The sequence below is a fragment of the Giraffa tippelskirchi genome, chromosome 7, assembly GCF_054371585.1.
Source record: "Giraffa tippelskirchi isolate mGirTip1 chromosome 7, T2T-mGirTip1v1.2.pri, whole genome shotgun sequence".
Lineage (NCBI taxonomy): Eukaryota > Metazoa > Chordata > Mammalia > Artiodactyla > Giraffidae > Giraffa > Giraffa tippelskirchi.
In genome coordinates, this window is record NC_137281.1 from 13,149,568 (window position 1) to 13,166,171 (window position 16,604).

The 16,604-nt window shown below is 55.2% G+C and overlaps 1 protein-coding gene across 7 annotated transcripts; it reads right to left on the reverse strand.

Moving 5' to 3' along the window:
* Positions 1–73: 73 nt before the first annotated feature.
* On the reverse strand, positions 74–16,108 carry MAP3K10 (mitogen-activated protein kinase kinase kinase 10). Of its 7 annotated transcripts, XM_081516313.1 has the most exons (13): positions 16,051–16,108; positions 15,680–15,909; positions 14,428–15,039; positions 11,224–11,404; positions 8,105–8,253; positions 7,447–7,622; positions 6,553–6,799; positions 4,480–4,596; positions 2,731–2,908; positions 2,508–2,620; positions 2,377–2,413; positions 1,447–2,133; positions 74–676 (listed from the first exon to the last, which is right to left on the reverse strand). In XM_081516313.1, exons 3-13 carry the CDS (start codon positions 14,588–14,590, stop codon positions 319–321), a joined length of 2,406 nt encoding a protein of 801 aa, XP_081372439.1. In that variant the 5' UTR covers positions 14,591–15,039; positions 15,680–15,909; positions 16,051–16,108; the 3' UTR covers positions 74–318. The 7 variants fall into 7 exon arrangements, with proteins under 7 accessions (XP_081372439.1, XP_081372441.1, XP_081372442.1 ...); XM_081516315.1 differs by lacking the exon at positions 2,377–2,413; XM_081516316.1 differs by lacking the exon at positions 2,377–2,413 and having other exon boundaries at positions 14,428–14,891; positions 16,051–16,103.
* Positions 16,109–16,604: the final 496 nt, after the last annotated feature.

Below are 16,604 nucleotides of genomic sequence, written 5' to 3' on the forward strand. Positions count from 1 at the left end.
GGGGGTTGCTGTGCCACTGGGGATGACCTAGGATCTGGGCCTGGGCCAGGGAAAGACACACAGCCAAACGCGGTAGGGGGCAGGGGTTACCTTTAATGCTGCATTTTGTGCCGAATCCCCTATGACGCCCTGTCCCTGAGTACCCCTGCCCACCCTCCCCCCCACCGCAGGGCAGGCACAGGGCCCCACCCCCTGGGGTACAAAGGAATAAATTAAGTGCCCTCCCTCCCCCCTTCCCCAATAAATAGTGAGTATCCTGCCCAGGGCCTCCCCTGCCGTGTGGCATGGTGGGCTGGGGCGGGGCCTGGGGCGCTACATTCATGGCTGCCCAGGCGGGCGGCGGCGGGCAGGCCTCAGCGGGAGCCATGGGCCCCGCAAAGGGGCACTGTGCTGTCCTGGCTCTGCCCCTCCATGTCCATGTCGAGCAGCGTGGGCTGCATGCTGGGGAGCCCCGGGCTCTCCGGAGTGTCCGGCCTGCTGGGAGGCGAGATGCTGAGCGTCTGGCCGAAGGAGACCAGTTTCCAGGGGTCCAGGCGGGGACGGTTGGCAGCTGGCCGGGGCCTTGGGGCGAAGGTCAGGGTGGTGGGGCGGCCCGGGAACTCGGGGGGCCGACGGCGGGTGGGGAACAGGGCCTGGGGGTCGGGCAGGCGGGGGAAGTCCAGGGGATCTCGAGGGCCTGGTAAAAGAGGATCGGAGGAGGTGAGTGGGGTGGGCCAGAGGGTGGTGTTTAAAAGGCAGGAGCATTTACACGAAGATTGGAATTGGACTTCTCTTGATAAAAAAATCTGATTTTTGTTGGGCCCGCTGTCCAGCAGGGCTTGGACCGTTACCTCACATCTCCTCCCGCCTCCCACTCCTAACTGCTCACTCGTCCGGGCACAACTCTGGGCAGCCCTTTATCTTTCAGAGCCCATCTCCTTGCTACTACTCCAGACAAAGCCCTCATCCCTCCCACCTCTCTAACACTGGACAGGCTCACCAAGACCACAGAGACACCTTAGGCACGCTGCCATCTGTGAATAGGGCTTTCAGCATCTCGCTACACAGGTGAGAATTAAATACAGTAATTGTAGAACAAGTAGCACAGTGCCTGATAGGCGGTCCTTAGTTCCTTTCTGTTCTAATCATCTTTGTCCTGTTACTAAACTATAGAGAACGGGTACCTAACACATGGTGTTAGCGCTAGTAATTGTTGCCATTAATGTCACCTGCCTGGCCCCTGTAGGCATTAGAGTTTGCCACCCCTGTTTCATCCTGCGTCTCAGTTACCCAGAGATCCACGAAGCCTCTTAAAGCAGTGGGGGCCATGGGGACACTGATTCTCCCCACGCTAAGCAAGAGGACTACGTGTCCAAGGGGTCCTTGTTGGGCTGGGACATAGAGCTTTGGTGGGGGCAAGGGAGATGGGCCCTTTTCTGCGCCCTGAGCGCGTGGAGCCTCACTCACCAGGGCCAGGGCCCGTGGGCTCCGGCGCCCCCCGCTGCCCCAGCGCCCCATCCGATGGCGTCCGCCGGTGCCCGCGGCTCACATTGCGCGCGGCCGTAACGTGGGTGGGCGTGAGCGACTGCCGGGGGTCCTTCTTGAAGCTCTCCAGCTCCAGGTCCACCAGGGGGTTGGTGCTGGGTGGGGGCGCGGGTGGGGAGGGTGGCGGGGAGGGCGCGGCTGGCGCAGCCTCGTCGCTGTCGGAGCGCAGCAGCGAACGCGTGGAGTTGCAGTCGGACACCGACGACAGTGACACGAGAGTGGAGGAGGACGCCAGGCCCGGGCCGGAGGCCGCGTCGTCGCGGCGGCCGGGGGAGCGCCCGGTCGGGCTGAGGCCCCGCGGTAAGCGGCCGCCGCGGGGGAAGAGGCCATCGAGCCAGCGCCGCTGCTCCTCGCCGTCTGCCGCGCGCGCCTCGGCCACGTCGGCGCCCAGGCCCACGGCGCCCAGCAGCGTGGCGCAGCCCAGCAGCGCGAGCTCGCAGCGCCGCCGGGAGCCGTGCCCGGGCCGGGCGGGCGGCGCAGGCGGACTCGGCTCCCATGGCGCCCGTGCCCCCGGGGAGGGCTGGGCGGGCAGCGGCACCGTGAGGTAGGACGGGGTGGTGTAGGGGGACGGGGGCACGCTGTTGCCTCCGTCTGCCTCTGCGAACTCCTCTGCAACCGGAGAGGGCCGTCACTGGCCTCTGACTCACTTAACTCTGGGCCCCGGGCCCTTCGGCCCATCCCCCAACCCCGGGACTTGGAGGCAAGGGGTTGCCCCCAACGACCCCACCAACAAGATTACCAAGTCCCACTAAGTGTGGTTCTTAAGCATTTCTCCCCCCAAATCCCCTCCCCTTGGGAATGACCCCCACCACCCAGGGACCAGCTGTCTCCCATTCCAGGAATGCGTCCTACCCTCTGGCCAGTGAAATCCAGCTCCCTCCGTGCAACCCTGGGGAATGGTCACCCCTTGGTCTTGGGTTATGTTCCCCTTTGCCAGGGAATGTCCCTCCCCCTCCCTTTTAAAGGCACCCTCACCCTCTTACCCATTTCATTGAGGCTGGCAAAGCCTGGGGCGATGGGTGTGTGTTTGGGGGATTTGCCCAGGTTGGGGGCGCTTGATGACCACTGTTTGCTTCCTTCTCCCAGGGCCTTCAGCCTGCAGGGGGCACCAAAGATTGGGGGGGGCAGTCATAGGCTTCCTGGCTGCCAAGGGCCTAGGGGAGAGGCACAGGGCGTGGGGGGGGGGTTGCTCCATGCAGCCAGTACCTCTCCTCTCCGCCAGCCCGTTCCTTCTGCAGCGTGGAGCTGGGTCCCCAGGTCCGGCCCTTCTTCTTGCCCCCGACCAGTTCTTCCTTCTTTGGGGGTCCGCTGCTGCGGCCCCACGTCCCACTGCCACCACTGCTGCTGCCACTGCTGCTACAGCCACCACCATCCACAGGGGTCACTGGGCCCAGAGAAGCCACTTGGTCACTGGGTCTCAGCGTGGCCCTGTTGATCTCCAGCCTTATTCTCCCCGCCTTGGTCTCACCCTCCACCTGGAAGCCCAAGGGAGCTGGGATTCTGACTCCAGTCATGACCCTTCCCTGCTACCCATCCTCACATAGCTCCCCACAGCTGTCGGGACGATGTCCTGGCTTCCTCAATGTCGTCACCTGTCACCCCTCACCGGTTAACTCTTCAGCCATCCCTTCTTTCCCAAATGTTTACTAGCACTGTCTACGTGACAAGCCCTGTGGGAGGTGCTGAGAAGACAGCAGTGATAAGGGTAGAGCAGACACCCTGCCCTGGCCCTGGAGAGTTTACATTTTAGGGGCTGAGGACAGATGACCAACACGAGTCACCCTAGGTTGTTGTCTGGGTCGGGGGCTAGAAAGTGGTCAGCACTGTGGGGCATGGAAAGCTGGTAGGGGGCTTGGGGAGTTCGGGGTGCTCTGGTGTGTGAAAAGGAGAGATATGGGCAGAGACCTGAAGGAGGTGAGGGAGGGAGTCAGGGGGACACAAGGCAGAGGGAAGAGCAGATGCCAAGTCCCTGTGGAGTGTTCCGGAACAGTCTGTTCCCTGCAGAGTCGACTGCTCTCTCTCCTCTGTTCCTATCACACGTTGAACATCCTGACCACCATGGTTCGGTCATTATTTGTCTCTGTGTCCACCCAGGAGAATTACCTCTGGGTACAAAGCAGGTGCTCAAACAGCAGTGGGTGTCGGGGGTGGTGTGTGGGGTGAGGCCAGGGGTGAATGATGGAGCCGAATGGACTAGGGAAGCTGACCGGGAATCCTTCACCTCATCAGCAAACCCTGTACCTCCACCATGCAGCTGACGGGCCATCTGCCCCATTCAAGGCCCTTGCCCTGGCTCAGCACCCTCATCTCACCTATCTCCCACCTTGACTCCTGCCCGCCTACAATCCCTACTCCTCACGGCAGTCAGAGGGAAAAGGTCAAGTTTACTCCATCACTGCCTTGCTCACAGCCCTCCAGAGGCTCCCCCTCAGATTTCAGATAAAATTCAGATTCCTTACCCCCGCTCTTAAGGCCCAATGCAATCCTCTCCTGGTGAACCCTTGACCATAAACTCACTGCTCTCCCTCCCATTATTTCTACTTCAGCCAAGTTGGCCTTCCCAGCTGATAATCAGCATACTTGTTTCTGCCTCTGGGCTTCCGCCTTTGCTGTTCCCTCTGCCAGGGACACTGTTCCTTCAGATCTCTGCATGTGTCACTCCTCCTGACCATGCAGGTCCCTACTTAAACCTCAGCTTCTCTGACAGGCTTTCTTCGTGATTTAAAAATAGCAGCTCTTCTGTTTTACTCCCTTCCCTGATTTCCTTTAGAGTGCATATCACTGCAGGAAATTATCTTGCTTACCAGCTTGTTTACTTGTTGTCTATCTCCCCCAGTGATAATGACGGAGGGGGATCCTACCTGCCTGCCCCCCTGATGTTGCTCTGGCTTGGTGCCAGGTATGTGCTCAGGGAAGTCTGTTCACTGACTGGTCAGGGCCTTGGGAGATACTCACAGCGAATGGCCCTCAGCCGGGGAATGATGCTGGGGCTTGCGGGTGGGCTGGCCCCATCTGATCCTTTCCGCTTGTCCAGGGTTGGAGAGGCCTGGACTGTGATCTTATGTTCAAAGCCTGCAAAAAGAAAGAGACTTTCCTAAGCACAGGGTTCCATGAGTAGCCAAAGAGAAGTTCCCTCTGAAGGAAGATAGAAGGAATGCCATCATTTTGCGTTCCTTAATGCGGAAAGTGTGTTCCCAGACCAGCAGCATTGACGTCAAGTGGAAACCTCTTGGAAATGCACATTCTTGATGCCCTCCCTGAATCAGGAACTGTGGAGGTGAAGGGCAGCAATCCAACTGCAGTGTAACAGTTCCCAAGTTACCTCTGCTGCTCACTCAGTTTTGAGAGCTGCTGCCCTGAGGATCTAGGCTTGAGTGTCCAATATGGCAGCCATTAGCCACACATGGAAAGTGAGCGCTTGAAATGTGGCTTGTGCAACACTTGTGGAGAGTGTTACCTTTAGTTATTTAGTTGTAAGTAATTTAAATTTACTTTTAAAAACAGATACTTGGTTCAGTCATTGAAAACATTTAAGTATGTTTGGAACAACTTTGGTATGTGAATCTGCTCTTTCAATTGTACATTTTACGAAACCTAAATATAGGTCAAGGATTTTTGAGGAAAATTTAGAGCCCAGGTTGAGATGCACTATGAATATAAAATGCACGTGTGTGCCTCCGTGAAATCGCTTCAGTTGTATCTGACTCTGAGACCCCATGGACTGTAGCCCACCAGGCTCTTCTGTCCATGGGGATTCTCCAGGCAAGAATACTGGAGTGGGTTGCCATGCCCTCCCCCAGGGGATCTTCCCAACCCAGTGGTCCCAGGGATCGAACCTGAAACTCTTACATCTCCTGCGTTGGCAGGTAGGTGAGTTCTTCACTAGTGCCACCTGGCTTCCCTGGTGGCTCAGCTGGTAAAGAATCCGCCTGTAATGTGGGAGACCTGGGTTTGATTCCTGGGTTGAGAAGATCCCCTGGAGAAGGGAAAGGCTACCCACTGCAGTATTCTGGCCTGGAGAATTCTATGGACTATATAGTGCATGGGGTCACAAAGAGTTGGACACGACTGAGCAACTTTCACTTTCAGTGCCACCTGGGAAGCCCATAAAATGCACACTGGATTTCAAAGATTTAGTGTGGAAAGAAAAGAAGGTAAAATATCTTATTTAAAATTTTTCTTGTAATGACTACACCTGAATATTGGGCTAAACAAAATATGTAATTCATTTCACCTGTTTTTCCCCCCTTTTTTTCATATGGCTACTAGAAATGTTAAATGACACATGCGGCTTGCATTATATTTCTGTTGGCTGGTATTATTCTAGGCACTGCTCTAGGGCTTGTAACATCTCTTGTAACAGAGAGAATATCAGCATGAAGTGCCTTCTGACATTACCTAGAAAGCAGTATTCAAAAAAAAAAAAAATCAAACCTGAACTTAAAACTGATTAAGCCTTGAGATCCAACTCTTGGGTTGAGCCATGTAAAACTTCTGTTTCTGTAGGTCAGAAATGGCTGAACACCAGCAATTTCACCTGGTTTAACCTAACACCAATTGACAGGAAATTCAGGGGACAGAGGGACATGTTAAGAGATACTAGGGAGCTGCAAGCAGCAAAATCCAGACTATGGGAAATGCTATGGGATAAATGAGGCAAGGAGGACAAAGAAGAAGATTTAAAAAGATATTAAACAAATAGCTGGGAGACAAAACTATGAGGAAAAGTAAGGAAGTGATAGCCTTGAAAGTCAAGGCAGGCGTTACTCTTAGGGAGCGGCAGGGGGATTGTTTGGAGGGGGCCTCTGCAGGCATCTGGGGTGGCTGTAGGGTCTCTCTGCTCTCCTGGGAGATTCTATTAAGGCATTAAGCTATACAGTTTTCTGGAGTCATTTTCTGTAGTTGTGATATATTTAGTAATAATAATAAAAAAGGCTTGAAAAGTAAAGAAATAAAAGGAAGAGATGACCCCGGGTTAGCGCTGCTCCCAGCGGCCTCTGGGGCTGCTGAAGGGGCGTGGGCGGGTACCGGAGGGCAGGCTGATGTGGCTGCCGCCTTCCCGCAGCTTGAGCAGGCGGCTGCGCTTGAAGTTGCCCTTGCGTTTGCGGACCCGGGGCTTCTCCTGGCTCAGCTGGCACATGAGCAGGTGCAGCTCCCGCTCCACAATGTCCATCTCGCGCTCGGCCAGCTCCTGCTCGCGCCGCCGCAGCTGCTCCTCCTGGAAGCGCTGCTCCTGCGCCGCCCGCAGCAGCTCCTCTTCGCGACTCCGGAGCTCCTGGGGAGGAGATGGGTGGCTTGGGGAGAGGGCCGGAGCTACCCTGCCCCCGGGGATGGTCCCGGAGCTGCTGGGCCTGGTTGGTGTCCCGCACAGGCCGTCCTGCTGTGAGGCAAATTGGGGGCAGAATCCAACTTACGCTTCGCTAACCGGGTTGGGGCTCAGGGCAGGAGGCTGTGTTGGCCCAAAGAAAGGGCTGGCTTTTCTTTTTTCCTCTTCTTTTTTTTTTTTCTCTTTCTCTTTGATTTTTAATTTTTAAAGTTTTCAATTTGGAAAACATCCACAAAAGCAGAGAGAGAAAAGTGCATCCGATGCACCCACCATCCATCCGACTTCGACAGTTACTGTACAAATCTTTTTTCACATATCACCTTCCTGTTCCCCTCGCCCTCTCACTTCTGCTGTAGGATTTTAAAGCCAATTTCTAGACCTCATGCAGTGTCACCTGTGAGTATTTCAGGGTAGGGTGTCTTTTTCTTATCAATATGCCAACAGGAGGCTGTCTTTCCTTAACATGGGAAAAAGGCGCCCTTGACCCTGCATGGGACCCGGAGACCCCCAGGCTCAGGGGAAGGGACTCTGCCCCATCCATGGCATCAGAACTCAGGGACTTTGCTCCATCCCTCCCACCTCACCCCCGCCTTTACCTTCTCCTTGGTCCGGAGGTCATCGAACATGTGCTGAATCTCCAGCTTCCAGTCTTCCTGCAGCGAGTGAAAAGACTCCAGCGGCATCTGGAACAGGGCTGACTGTTCGATGACTTCAAGTTGCTTCAAGATGCTGCCAAAATCTGGCCGCCCATGGGGGTCTGGGTCCCAGCATTCTGGGGTGGGGGTGGGGAGGACAGCAGTGGGAGTGGAGATGTCAATGTCCATGCTCTGGGGCATCAGCCTGCTCAGTGGAGGCAGGACTTTAAGGGACTGTGGACAAATAGCTCCCATGGAGCCCAGGGGAAGGAATTCAAAGCCACCTTCCTGGCAGTGTTTCACTTGGTGAAACTCTGGGGAGAGAAACTCAGGACCTGTTCCCTGACTGGTGGTAGAATCAAGGGTCAGGGAGGAATCCCAGGGCTAGTGAATCCTAATAGGCTGCCCTCAAGCGCTGTGGGCCTGCCTGGCCAGAACAAAGGTCTGGAGGCCATGGAGCCAACCGCAGGGGAGACTGTTCATGGTCCCATGGTTCCAGCCCCTTCTCCCTCACTTCTGGGCCCAGTGGTATGGATGGGTGTGAAGGGGTGAGGTCTGGGCCTGAGGGCTCCTTGCCACCCCAAGCTGAGCCTACCCTCTCCACGGGGCCCTGGCTCACCCTCCAGTAGGCGGGCAAAGGGCTCGGGGCATGTGGAGGGAATGGGCAGAGTCAGCTTGTTCATAGCCACGCCATATGCCACGGCCAAGGCGTCGATTTCACGGTAGGGGACCTCACCAGTCAGCAGCTCCCAGAGCAGTACCCCGAAGCTGCAGGTGGGGGAGAGGGAGGGGTGATGCCACAGCCCACCCTCATCCTTACCTACACCCCAGCCCGGCCTCCAGTCCTGTGGTGGGCCTCCCTCCCCCCAGCATCCAGCCCCAGCCAGTGAGGCCACAAGAACTGGCTTTGACCTCCACAGCCTGATCTCAAACAGATGTGGTGGGGTTGGTCCTCTGGTGTCTCTCCTTTGCTCTGACCCTCTTTTCTCTCCCCTGCCTGAAAACCTTCGGTGGGTTCCTTGTGCCCACTGGGCAAATCCACTCTACTTAGCCCTGATCTTGCTGACCCCTGCAGCTTCCCCCACTAAACACTCTCAGCCCCTGTACCAACCCTGGCTGCATCTCGCAGCCACACTAAATAGTTGAACAAATACTATTTTCCTAACCTCTGGCCTTTGCACACGTTGTTCCCTTGGTTGAGAACACCCTTCCCCTTTGCCTAACTGTCCTTTAAGTCACAATTCAGGTGCCCTCTCTAACCAGGAAGGCTTCCTTGATTCCACAGCCTCCAAATCTGGGTCGGAGGCCCCTTCACTACATTTCCATTGAACCCTCTGCACTTACCTCTAAATACAAGTTAACACTATTTAACATTTACAGAGCACTTACTCCAGGCCAGCACTACTTGAGTCCTGTAAGGCAGAAGGCACTGGGTATGACCCCCATTTTATCCAGTGAGTGGGTGCAGGCTCACTTAAGTTAAGTTGTTTGCTTAAGGTCACACAGCTTGTAAGTGGTGGAGCCACACTGCACTCAGGCCCACCTGAAGCCCACAACAGGGTCCTTGGTGGCTACACAATTCCAGAGCATGCATCACTATGCTGCTGTCACCTGCACGTTTATCTTCTCCAGTAAACTGTGCTCCTTCTGGATCCTGATCAGTGTTTTATGTAATGCCTAACACGTAGTGGATCCTCATGCACCCCCATATCCAGGCAAGCATTCATTCAACATACACTTATTAAACGTCTGCTGTGTGCTAGGCACTGTTCTGGGTACTGGAATAAAATAGACACAGCCCCTGCCCTCATGCAGCTCACAGCCTCTCCTTTCTCAGTGACACCTCTGGTAAATTTGAGCTGAGGGAATGCTGCCTGAAATAATTTTCCATCCTCCTTTGCATCAAAGTATGCCCATATGGCAAGGGTTCTTGCCAGTGGGATATTGAAGTGTGTAGTGTGCAACTAATTTCCAAAAAGTCTCCTTAAAGGGAAGGGGTCCCCTTTCCTCTTTTCTCCTTCCTACTGGTTGAAATATAGAGAATAAAAACTGGCGCTCAAGCAGCCATCCTGGACCATGAAGTAGACTTAGGGATGGAGGCCATACAAGGTAGAGGAAGATAACAGTGGATTGTAAATGTAGGTGGCCAGACCCCACCCCCTCTACCTCTTCTACATCTCTGGAAACCTGTGGGGATGTTTTGATTGCCCAATGTCAATGACACCCCCATTAAAAACCCTAAAATAGGACCCTGAATTCCTAATAGTATCAGATCTGGGCTTTTACATGAGAGCAAAAGCATCCATATTATTTTCATTTTGGGTTTTCTGTTCTTTGTCACTGAAATATGGCTTCTATAAATGTTTGGGATCATAAATGAATGCCTTATGTGAAGCAAGACTAAACTTCCCCGCAAGGGCTGCGCTGCTCTAGTTGAGACTTCCTGTCTGATCTGTCTGCCCCGGGACCATGACTTTGCTGCCTGGTCCATCTGGAGCCTCAGCTGGGGACTGACCTGGGTTTGGCTTCCCCCCAAGAGAAGGCTGAGTTTCGGCTGTCACCAGGTCTTGCAGGTGACCAACAGCCACCTCACTGGCCTCCTGTCCCCACTCCTGTCCCCTGAAGTCCATCAGCCGAGGGAGCCTTTGTGATGCTCCATCAGATCGTGTCATTCACAAATGCCTCCAATGGCTTTCCAATGCACTTGGAATAAACCTGGAGTCTGCTCCCTTTCCTCCGTCATTTCCCATGACTTTCCTCCCTGCCTGCTCTGCTCCAGCCACGTATCCTCTTCTGGAACACGTCATGCTCGTTCTCACCTCAGTATTTCCTTTGTGGCAGCTGCTCCACCTGCCTGGGAAGCTTCTTCCCCTAAACTCTGCATGACTGGCTCCTTCTCATCATCCAGAACTAGGCTCAAGTGCCATTTCTCATAAAAACCTTCCCCAAAGTCATCTCCAGACCGCCGAGTGCTTTTTAGTCAGCTTCTTAGCTCATAATACTGTCTAGTCCTTTATCTGGTGGATTAACTTATTATTAACTTATTATCTTTTAAAAATTATTTTACAATTTTCTTAACTTAAAAATAGCCTTTTCAACTTCACATGTATGTTAAAGTGAAAGTTGCTCCGTCGTGTCTGACTCTTTGTGACCCTTTGAACTGCAGCCAGCCAGACTCCTCAGTCCATGGAATTCTCCAGGCAAGAATACTGGAGTGGGTTGCCATGCCTTCCTCCAGGGGATCTTCCCAACTCAGGGATCGAACCCATGTCTCCCGTGTCTCCTGGATTGCAAGGGATTCTTTACCCACTGAACCACTAGGGAAGTCCATGTACATATGGATTGTTCCTATGGGCAGGAACTGGGTCTGTTTTTATATGCTGCTGTATCCCCTGAGCCCAGGGCAGTTGGATGAATGAATGAATGAATGAATGGTTACCTATAAAGGTCTCAATTTCCTGTTTGAGGAGTGGGGGCCATGTCATGGATGGTGTTTTGAGGATCTTTGGTGCTGACAGCCTATCTTTATACCACTTTTGCTAGCAGAGCAGGCACCTGCTTTGGTGCTCATCTGCTGGTCTGACCTTGCTGGCGGCCCCTGGACCCGGATCCCAGCTCCCAGTGGCAGTGGCAGCCAGTCCCTCCCACTCTGCCCTCTCCCCCTTCCTCCCTCCTCCACTCCCAGGAGGTCTCCCCTCCACCCTCCTACCCCCTCCACAACTGCCCCACCATCAGCACCTCCAGACATCACTGCTTTTGGAGAAGAGGGAGAGACGGATAACCTCCGGGGCCATCCAGGCGTACGTCCCCGCGGCGCTCATTTTGGTGGTCTTGTGCCACTCGCGGGCGAGGCCAAAGTCCGTGATCTTGAGCACCGTGTCTGCGAGGTTGTGGTTCTCTATGGCCTCCAGGATGAGGACTGCAGGGTGGGAGGAAAGGAGGGTCATCCTGGATCTGCTTGGCTGCAGACCTGTGTCCTACCCCCACCTCACCTGGAATCTCCTGTTTGTTCTCTCCCTGTCACCCTGGTTTGTCCCCTTCTGCAGTAGCTCCTTTCCAGGCCAGAAGACCATGAACACTTTCCCCCTGGTTTAATCCCTCCCTCAGGCTCCCATGAAGGGTTGGGAATCTTCTGAGTTCACTGGCCTCCTGAGTCTAACCTGGGCTCTCAGGAGTTCAGTGAAAGGTCAACAGCCATGGCCTTGGTTCTCCTTGGTCTACGCCTCAGATTCACAACCACCCCAGAAATGGCAACTACAGACATCAGCAGGAGATGATGGTTTTCCTTTCCCTTTTGTCACCTGCTGTGGGGCCTTCGTGGCCCCAGTTCTACTCTTTTTTTTTGTCACACTCTTTGCCATGTGACTTTGAAGTTCTTTCCACTAAAGAGGCAGCATGTATCTCCCCATCTTTACTTTGGGTTGGCTGTATGACTCAACTTGTCTGATAAAATGAGGCAGAAGAGACAGAGTGCCAGTTTCAAGCCCAGGCCTCTCGTATCTGCTTGCCCTCTCGCCCTTCTGCCATCACCATGAGAACATGGAATTCTCCAGGTCAGAATACTGAAGTGGGTAGCCATTCCCTTCTCCAGGGGATCTTCCCAACCCAGGGACTGAACCCAGGTCTCCCCCATTGCAGGCGGATTCTTTACCAGCTGATCCACAAGGGAAGCCCATGTTATATATATGTTATATATATAAAACATAATTATATATGTATATATAATTATGTTACCCCTGCTTAAGACCCTCTAATGGCTTCTACTACACTGAATAAAATATCCAAAGTCTTCACTATGGCCCCTCAAATTAACGTGATCTGGCCCATCTACTTTTATGACCTCATCTCCTTCTTCTGCCTGATTCCTGCTCTTCAAGCCTCTTCAGTCTCCTTGCTGTTCCTCCAACAAGACACCTTCATCCCCACCTCAGGACCTTTGCCCTGTCCAGGTCTTCGTAAAGCTGGGTCCTCTGGGTTCAGGTCTCTGCTCAAATGTTGCCTTCCTGGACCATCTGATCTAAAGAACTCCCTCTGCCCCAACCTTAATCTGCTTTATTTCCTTCAGAGCCCTTGACACTCTTTGAAATTTTGTTATCTACCTATTTAAACATCAACCATCTATTTCTGTCCACTAGAATATAACTTCCTTAAGTGTGTGTGGGGGGTAATCTTATCTTGTTCACTTCTGTAATCCCCAGAGCCCAGGACAGTACCTACACTTAATTCTGCCTCAGAATTACTAGCTGAATGAACCAATGAATGAATGACATCCGATGAGGAGTTCCCAGGGGAGGCTAAACAGGGGAAGCTGTGCTGTGGAGGCCCTGTTTCCTCTGTCTCAGGCATGGAGCAGTCCCAGTGCCCAATCAGGAAGCCAGGCTAAGAGCCCCACTGACTCCTTGTCCAAGTGGCATTGGCTACAGGAAAATTTGGGGCCATGGGAGCATGTCCTTATATCCCACCTGCAGGCTGTGAATCAGCAGGGGTGAGGAAGGGCTGAGAAGGGACCTCAGGCTTCAAGAGGAGCATGTTGCCAGTCCTGCCTCCATTTACCCAGCATTTCAGAGTTAGAGCATGAGCATCAATGAGGATGGGGGCCGTCTGTCTGTCTTGCTCAATTCCCCGGCCCTGGTGCAGGACTGGTCACACCCTGGGCACATGGTAGCTGTTTGTTGAGTGAATGCCAGACCTGGCAGGTGAGGAAGACCCCACCCCTCTACTCCAGGGGCTAGCAGAAAAATAGTGGGATGGAGTCAAACATTTCAAGATGTAGAACTGACATGAATCAGAAACAGATGAGATGTGAGGGTTGAGGGCAAAGAGAAAACCCTCCCATATTATGTGAGGGCAGGGAACATGTTGGCCTCACTCACAATGGGCCTCTCTTTCTTAGTATATGATCTGATCCAGTAAATACCAAACGACAGAATAAACAAATCAACGCAGACAAGAAAGGGAGTGACATGGGGCAGAGGAAGGATGGGAGAGCCAGAAAGGTAGGATTTTTCTTTCCCTGCTGTGTCCTAACAGTCAGGACAGGGTCTGGTACCCAACAGGTGCTCAGGAAATATCCAGGAAATGAATGAAACCCCTAGACGGTGAGTGCCATAAGGGCAGAAACCATGGCTGTTTTGGTCCCTGTTGGGCTTCAACATGATAGGTACTCAGTTAATATTAACTGACATCATGAGAAGCTCCTTGATCTAGATGTAAGTTCTGGGGAACCTTGCCTTCCATCTGGCCCCAGTTCTCCTTCAACCAACCAATCAACTTATGAGAGTCTTATGATAGGCCAGGCAGCCTGGAAGCTTTTACATAAGCCACATCCCTTATCTTCCTCCTCTTCATCTTTCCTAGTTTGTCTTGGCTAGCTGGGACAGAGGCTCAGGAGGACACCAGGAAGTGGTTCTCAACTGAGGGCTATTTTGCCCTACAAAGGACATTTGGCAATGTCTGAACATGTTTTTGATTTTCATAACTGGGGGGTGGGGAATGCTAACGGCATCTAGTGGGTAGAGGCCAAGCATGCTACTCCATAACTTACATCACCCAGGTCAGCCCCTCTGCAACCCTCCAGCGCCAAATGTCCATAGCACTGAGGCTGAGAAACCCTGATTCCGGGTCAGGCTCTTTCTGTCTCTGCCTGGTGGACTATGGTAGCGCTGGACTGTAAGGGCCATGAGGGCAGACACTGTACCTGTCCTGTTCACAGCAGGTAACACATGGATACGTGTTTATAGAGCTACTGAGACTGTAGTCTTCAACCTTTCTGGGCTTCTTTTTCCTCCCTTAATGCGACAAGGACTGCCTCACCCAGCCCTGAAGGTATACTGCTGCCCTTTCTTGCCCCAGCCAAGATCTTCTGGTGTCCCCCTCCCGCCACCAAGGCTTGGCCTCACAAGGTTCAATGGAAGCAAGTTTTTGGAGGAGGACACCACTTACTGTTGATGGACTTGAGGTCCCGGTGGATGATGGGCACAGGGGCATCATTGTGTAGGTAGTTCATGCCCCGGGCCACTTGCACAGCCCAGTTGACCAGCACGTGAGGGGGCACCCGGCGCCCTGCGAGCACCCTGCTCAGGGCCCCCCCTCTAGCATACTCCATCACCAGGCAGAGGTGTGGGGGGCTGAGGCAGGCGCCCCTGAGGGCAATGATGTTGGGGTGCTGCAGGGCTCCGAAGAGTCGGGCCTCCTGGCGCACTTGCTCTGCTGTCACTGCCGGGTCCCGTTCAGGGTCCAGCCGGGCGGCCTTGACCGCCACCTCCTCGCCTCGCCACAGGGCCCGATAAACCTTGCCAAAGCCCCCTACGCCGATGATCTCCTCTAGCTGCAGCTCGTGGAAGGGGATCTCCTGGGGCAGCTGGAGGCCGGCGGGCGCGGCTGGGGTGCCGAGGGCCACGTAGTTGCTGGGGAAGACGCCCACACGGCCGCTGGGTAGCTGCCCGGTCCACCAGCCCTCGTCGCCCGACACGGCACAGTCCTGGGAAAGCACCTGGACGCGGTCGCCCCTCCGCAGGGTCAGCTCCTCGTCGCCCGCCGCCTCATAGTCGAACACTGCGGTCCAGACGGGCCCCGCGGGGGTCGTGCCCCACTCCTTGGCCGCCCCCCACTCCTCCTCCTCCATGGGGGAGGGGCCGGGGGCTGCGGGAGGCCGCTTCACACAGGCTGCCCGCGGGATGCAGAGGGCGGGCCCCGGCGGCCAGGATGGGGGGCAGTCCCTGCGGATTCTAGGGGACTCCTGGGGGCCATGGCTGGGGGGCCCTCCGCAGGAGCAAGAAAAAGCCTCTTTAAAAGGGCAGGGTGGTGCCCCCTGATTCAGCTGTCCAGGCAGGGTGGGGTGGGGGAAGGGCGGCGGGTTCACCTGTCCCCCCTAAATATCAGGGCGCTAAGAAGGCCTGGCCGTGCAGCTGCCGAATTCCTGCCGGGGTCCGCCGGTGGGGGACGAGGGTGAGGGAAGCAGGCAGCCCCCTTCCCCGCGCCTCTCACCCCGCGCAGCTCCACCGGCGGCCCCCGGCTCCGCATCCCGGGCCACAACTGCCGGGCGGGGCGGGGCTGGCGGGGCTCCGGGGGCGCCCGCCCCAGGACGGGGTGGCGCGCCCCTCGGCCTCCTCACGCGCGGGGCGGCCGGGCGGCCCCCATCCTCAGCATCGGCCTCCCGGTTGGCCCCAGCCCCTGCCCCCGCCCGCGCCGCTACCCGGGGCCGCTGGCGGTGTCTGAGTGACGTGCTCGCTGCCGCCGCGCCGCGGTGCCGCCTGGGAGTTGTAGTCTCCGGCAGCTCGGCTTCGAGGTCCGTCCCCGTCCCTCAGCCTCCAGAGCCTGACTGCCGGCCTCGGGCCGAAGTGGGGACTACGCGGGGCCGAAGGAATCCTCCCGGGTAGATAAGCCTGGCCTCGGACCCATCCTGGGACGCGGTGGGCCGGACGCCTGGAGGAGGAGAGGAGGAAAGGGCCGAGCGCTCCTCACAGTCCCTTCGAGGGTCGCGGCCCAAGGTGGGGTTGACGGTGACTGACGCGCTTCGCAAAGGGAAAAGTAGGAGCTGCGTGAATGGTGGTTACTGCCCCGAACCTCTAACGCGGCCAGGACGAGGTTCCCGCGGCTGGACTGCCCCTCGGGGCCCCGACCCGAGGTGCACGCCGGGAAGTGTAGTCCGTTCTCGGACCGGCGCTGTGGGGAAGTAGCCCCCCAGCGAGCTCCCACAAGCTCGCGGGTTGGGCTGACGGTGAGGCCTCTGCTGGGAAGACGGGCCTGGGAGGATGTGTGGAGTGTCCCTCAGGAAATCACAGCCAGCTCTGGGTTCCTCTGCCTCCACAGTCACAACTTGAGAATCTCCGCCTTCCATAATGGGAACTTCAATTTAGTGGGGCTTAATATGCATCTTACTGCTAAGTGCCTGCACACATGGAGTACTAAATGCTCTTAAAGCCCCATTTTACAGATAACGCCTAGGGAAGTAAAGTCTCTTGTCCAAGGTCACAAGTGTAAATGACAAAGCAACAATCAAAGGCAGATTTTTAAAGTAAAATCCACCACAACCGCTAGGACAGCCATGGTTTAAAAAAAAAACAACAGTGCCTTCCCATTTAAAGAGTGAGTAAACAGTCCTGCAGAGGTTCGGCGAA